Genomic DNA, 5,995 nt, shown 5'->3' on the forward strand with positions numbered 1-5,995 from the left:
GCTCGGTTGTTGGGTGTAACCTCCACCCACAATATTTCACAGGAACCATCCACCTCTACTTCACTACAGGATCAAAACTACTACTCAAACAGCGACGAACACACCACCACCGGTTGCATGCAATCGAGCCTTTCTAAAACACCGTCTGTACCTTTGTGACAATTTCGGCAGAATTTATCCCTGGCGTCAGCCAGCTTTCTGTACCTTATCACGATTGCAGAGCTTCGGTGCTTTCTCTGTCAGCGCTTGCGGTTCCGGTACTGTACCAACGCAGCTTCGACAGTTGACAATTAACAAACGATACCGATTGCTGCTTGGTCCCCGCACCCGTTGAGGCTGCTGTTGCCCCCTTTCTGTACTTGCCCAAGGCCATCTAACCTAACAAAACCGCCCAGCCCACGCCACACAACCCCTGCTACCCGTGTAGCCGCTTGTTGCGTGTAGTGCTCTCCACCTAAGACTATAACATGCCTTCGACATTCGCAGTGTACAACACCTTAGGTTAGGGTTGGCGTCGCTTGGGTTAGGTTAGGTTACGTTAGGTGGACGTGGGTTAGGTTAAGGGTTAAAGTTAGGTTAGGCGTCAAAGTTAGGTTAAGCGTTCGGACGTGAGGCGTCAGGTGGCCGCACCTACCTTACGGCCGGACATCTTAGGTTAGGCTAAGGGCGCCGAGGTCACGTTACGTTCACCTTCGGGCGCCACACGTAGCTGTCACAGGTAGGTAGTAGTTCGGTCGGTCGGTCGTCGGCAAGCCGCAAAAAACTACAGACGACGTCGACAACAAGACCGAGCAGGAGGCAGATATATACCGAGCGCCAAAGAGACCGACCACACACACACACACACACACACACACAAAACAACAAACACCACCCACCGGCCAAAGGGGCACCAAAAAAACCCACAAAGCCGAGCACCACACGTCGCGACCAGAGGCAACCCGCAACCGCAACGGCGCTTTCCGCACCGGGCCGGATGCACGTACGACAACACCGCTACCCGTACACAAGGCCTCCCATTGCACACAGCCGCTCTGTGTTCAACATCATCAATGGCGCGCCCGCGGCTCGTCGCGGTCGCAGCCATGACGCCGCCGCCACTTTTGCACCAACACATTCACGCACCGCAAAACAGCTCGCCGACCCACCGACACAGCACAGCCGACAAACAAAAACAACCGCGGCGGCGGCAACAAAACAAAACAAACACCTCGCACCAAGCGTCCGACAGAAAACAAACGGACAGGCACACAGGCCTCTGCTAACGACCACGACACAGCGGCACGCTGCCCCTTTCCCGCCACTCTCGATTCACAGCGCACGCGACCCCGTCGTCGACGACGACACGCGACGGGCTCGCTTCCCGCAACCTACACCTTTCCGCCACTACGCACGGCTCCACCCGACGCCCGTCGCAACGGCACTACTGCACGCACTATCACCCCCGCCGCCGCCGCCGCCGCCGCCGCCTCCTCCTCTCTCCCCCTTCCCGTACACAACAACACAGCCAAAAACACACTCACGACCCAAACATAACAACATGGCACGTGCATCGGCGCACACCCCCAACCAGTCACCGTCGACACAACCACACGCAAGGCACGGAAAAACCGGCGTCCTTCCACGTTGCCATCAAAGCAGCACAAACAACCACACAGGAGGAACCACCAACAACTGCCGGCCGGCCGGCAACCACCAAACGCACATTCCCGCTCGCCACCACACACCTCTCGGCAGCCGTTTCGCAAAGACATGACATGACATGACGCGACATCATCGCATCACGGGCGACGCACGCACACCGACCCACTTTCCCGCCCGTCTCTCTCTCTCTTTTTCTTCCGACGCCTTCGGCCGAGCACACACGTACGTGGCACAACGCCCAACACAGTCACACACAGTCGACAGGCGCACGCCCAGGCACGCAACGACGCAGCGCAGCAAAGGCGCCCGCGACACATACCTCCTCTCCCGTCTCGCCGCCGACCGCCAGCCAGCCACTCGCAATGTGCACTGGCCAACCGGACACACGTCCACCGCGCCGCCTCCGACCACCCGCCAGGGGGCGCTCACGTCCGCGACAACAGCGCGGCCCGCCGCCGGGCGGGCCCAGCCCGGCCCAGGCGGCGCGCGCTGCTCTGCACTCGGCGCGCCGCGCCACACATCCTGCTGCAGACCGGGCTCGTCTCTCTGTACGCGTCTGCGTCTGCCCGCATCTCATCTTCCTGCGCATCAACACAAACGAGGCCACGTGAGCAAACCCCCGTCACAACGCCACATCACGCACTGCCTTGTCGACCGCCTAAATAAATGCACTCACCCACCAGCCATCCGCTTCGTCCTCTTCTTGCTTACTCGTTGTTCGTCGTTGTTGCTGCTGCACCAGCACCAGCACCAGCACCGGCGGCGGCGGCGGCGGCGGCGGCGGCGGCGGCGGCGGCGGCGGCGGCGGCAGCGGCAGCGGCAGCGCACACAGCCCCCAGCCGGCCGCATCCGAGGGGGCCCCGCCGCCAGCGTCGCCTCCTTGGGCACAGGTGCGGTGCTGTGGCCGCCCATCCAACCGCATTTGCTGGCCGTCCCAGCCGCCAGGCAGGCGTTCCCACTGCCGCGCACCGCCTCTGCTGCAGAAGACGAACAAACGAAACGTACAAACATACACGCACCCGAAGCGTGGCCACACACGGACGGGACCGACAGGCTCCAAGGCGACCAAACGATGGAAAAACAAACACAAAAACAAAAGACACGCGAGCGAGCGAGCAAGCACGCAGTCGCCTCGCCTCTGTCCTCCCGCCCCCGCCCTTCTCCCCACCACATGCCCACAAACACCACCGCCTGCCCGCATCTCCACATTCGCCCCCTCCATTTGTTCCCTTGCGTTCGTTCCTTCCTTCCTTCCATGTGTCTGCGTGCGCGGCGCCTCTCCAACATCCGCCGTCCGTCCGTCCCGTTTTCGCCGTACCACACGCCACCGTCGGCGCCGCCTCGCCTCCTCCCAGTCCACCACCGCCGCCGCCCCTGTCCGCCCCGCACACCACCATACACCGCTGCTTGTCCCGGCCGTTGCCACCAAAGGCGCCAGCCGCAAACCGCGCCAAACGCCGCAGCGCGCGTGCGTCCTTCCTTCTTGCTTGCTTCTCCGTGCCGACGCTGCCTCTATTCCCGCACCCATTCGGCCGACAAGCACTGGCGTCGACGACACAGCCGTTGGGCTCCGGCACTGCGCGTACCGGAGTTACACGCGCACCCCCCCTCGCGAACGCACGACTCATTCTCTTTGTTGTTTCTCCTCTTTCTTACGTCTTCGTTTCTTGTTTGTTTGTTTGTTTGTTTTTTTTTTTTTCCTCCCACCGCCGCATGTGACACAATGGCCTCCCTCCCCCTTTCGTTCGTTGTCGCCGCTTTGTTTCTCTTTCTCATTGGTGCACGTCCGACGCGCTCCATTTCCACCACACCACGGCCATCGGCCTCCTCAACGGGCAGGCGCAGTGTGCCATTCTCCGGCGCACAAGCACACCGCGCGGCTCGCTCTCCTCGCCCCCACGCCACGCCACGCCACGCAGCACAAATGATGCTGTCTCGCAACACGACACACGGTGCGCACACCCCCGACCACGCGGCTCTTAAAAGGCATGGCACCGGCGACATGCGCCGCCCCGGCCCGCATCCGTCGTCTCACGTTCACTGCCGGCCGCGTCTGAGGCTACAACCGCACCACAACAACGGTCCCCTCCCGGCAACACATTTGTTGCACAAACACAACCGCCGAGCGCAGCGCGAGCCACCCACACGCGCCCTCCCCGTCTTTAAAAGCCTCCGCGTCTCCTTTCTCCTTTCGCGCCCCTCCCATCTCCCGAATATGCCAGCAGCGGTGCCACTACCGCGAAACGGACACGCCTTCCGGGCCACATGCAAGGGCACGCCCACCACCAACTACTGCCATATTCGCGGACGCAGTTAGGCAACACGCAACGCACTCTCCACCTACTTTCTCTCTCTCGTCCATTCTCTTTAAAACACACGAACCAACCAACCACGGCTAACACACTTTTTCGCGACACCTTTGACTGCGTTATCTTGACCGTGACGGCAGCTATCGACCTTCCAATTCCCCACTAAACACACACACACCCCTACATACACACCCTTCGCTACACCGGACAACAACAGCGTACACAACAGGAGGGCACACGAAACGGCAGGCAAGGGCAACGCATTCTCATAGATTCCTCCTCCGAGCCATGTCGGCGAACGTTTCATCCGGGAAGGCAATGCAATTCAGCCGTCACCACGGCCGACACCTGCAGCCGCGCCGTAAACGCCTTTCAGTGCGGCTGCAATGCACGGGAACGTTCCGTTGCTATAGACAGCGCCTCTCCGTTTTTCCCTGCTTCGTTTTCCGGTGATTGCTTCTCCATTTTGTTTGTTTTATTACTTTCCGTTCCCCTCCTCCACCATTGTTTCCGTCCCCAACAGTTTTGCTCATTCCACACGTTCTGCCCAGACACGACACTCGACCGATCAAAGGTCAGCCTTTCGTCACCGTTCGCGGCGCCGACGGTGCCACAGTGCGACTGGTGTGAACACCGACACGTTGCCATGACGCCGGTGTACCGCGCCGATATTGACAGTTACTCAGAGCCGCCGGATCGGATCACATCACCGACACACCTGCCATTTCACACCGGGGGACACAGACCAACGAAACGCGTGTACGCCCATAACAACAAACAACGACCGTCGTCGTCTAGCCTCACGCTTACTGTACTCAACCGAACACACGTGCACCGTGAATGACGTGCGTGCGCACAACAGTCCAATCAATCATCAGTCAAACTGCAGAAACGGCTATCATCAAATCAAGGGCCAAATAGGTACACCACCGTGCGTGTCGCCTACCCCACCCGCCCGTACATTTCTTGGCGACTTCGTAATGGATGATAGTACGACACGTCCATTTAAAACGTCACCAACACACACACACCAACGCGCCGTACAGCAAAGGGAATAGTCGACGGCAACACAACATTTCACCCTCGCCATCATGTATGATGTGACAACAGACGGCCGTAACGGTGACATCCAACAATCAATCAATCGCGAGGACTTTCAATTGCAGTCACGTGACTAACCGGGCAGACGGAGACAAAGACATGAATCAGCGCCACAGACAGCACCAACACCTCCTATCGATCTATCTGTGTGTCGACAAACAACCACGCCAAGACTCGTGCACGCATTCCACGTCACACCGGCGGCAACCAAACCCTCGCGGCCGTACCCCAGTAACCACAACCACAACCACATTCGAGACCACACCACCACGGCACAGCAGCACCACCAGCTGCCTCGCAACCAACCAAACCGGGTAGCTATGCCGCCCCTCTCACTCACTCACTCACTCACTCACTCACACACACACAAACAATTCCGCTCTTCCCGCAAAGGCAATTTGGTGGCCCTGAAAAGGGCCGTTTTGCCGCTCTCGCAACGGAGGGAGCTTCCTTCCTTCCTTCCTTCCTTCCTTCCTTCCTTCCTTCCAAGAGCCGAAGTAACAACCTCCTCCTTACTTGGAGCTCGTGTACTTGGTCACCGCCTTCGTGCCCTCGCTCACGGCGTGCTTGGCCAGCTCGCCAGGCAGCAAGAGCCGCACAGCCGTCTGGATCTCGCGGGACGTGATGGTCGAGCGCTTGTTGTAGTGCGCCAGGCGAGACGCCTCGGCCGCAATGCGCTCGAAAATGTCGTTCACGAAGCTGTTCATGATGCTCATCGCCTTCGACGAGATGCCCGTGTCGGGGTGCACCTGCTTCAGCACCTTGTAGATGTAGATGGCATAGCTCTCCTTCCTCTTGCGCTTCTTCTTCTTGTCGCCCTTCGAAATGTTCTTCTGCGCCTTGCCGGCCTTCTTGGCGGCCTTCCCGCTAGTCTTGGGCGGCATCTCGAACGTACAACAACAGGCAGCAAGCGCTCCGCTCTAGTCAGCGTCTCCCCACAC

General features: G+C 59.7%; 1 protein-coding gene across 1 annotated transcript; it reads left to right on the forward strand.

Annotated features, from left to right (window-relative positions):
- The first annotated feature begins 976 nt into the window (after positions 1-976).
- Positions 977-1,756, forward strand: LOC126226388 (uncharacterized). The gene has a single exon (XM_049942221.1). It carries the CDS (start codon positions 977-979, stop codon positions 1,754-1,756), a length of 780 nt encoding a protein of 259 aa, XP_049798178.1.
- Positions 1,757-5,995: the final 4,239 nt, after the last annotated feature.

This window comes from Schistocerca nitens, unplaced genomic scaffold (assembly GCF_023898315.1).
Source record: "Schistocerca nitens isolate TAMUIC-IGC-003100 unplaced genomic scaffold, iqSchNite1.1 HiC_scaffold_305, whole genome shotgun sequence".
NCBI lineage: Eukaryota > Metazoa > Arthropoda > Insecta > Orthoptera > Acrididae > Schistocerca > Schistocerca nitens.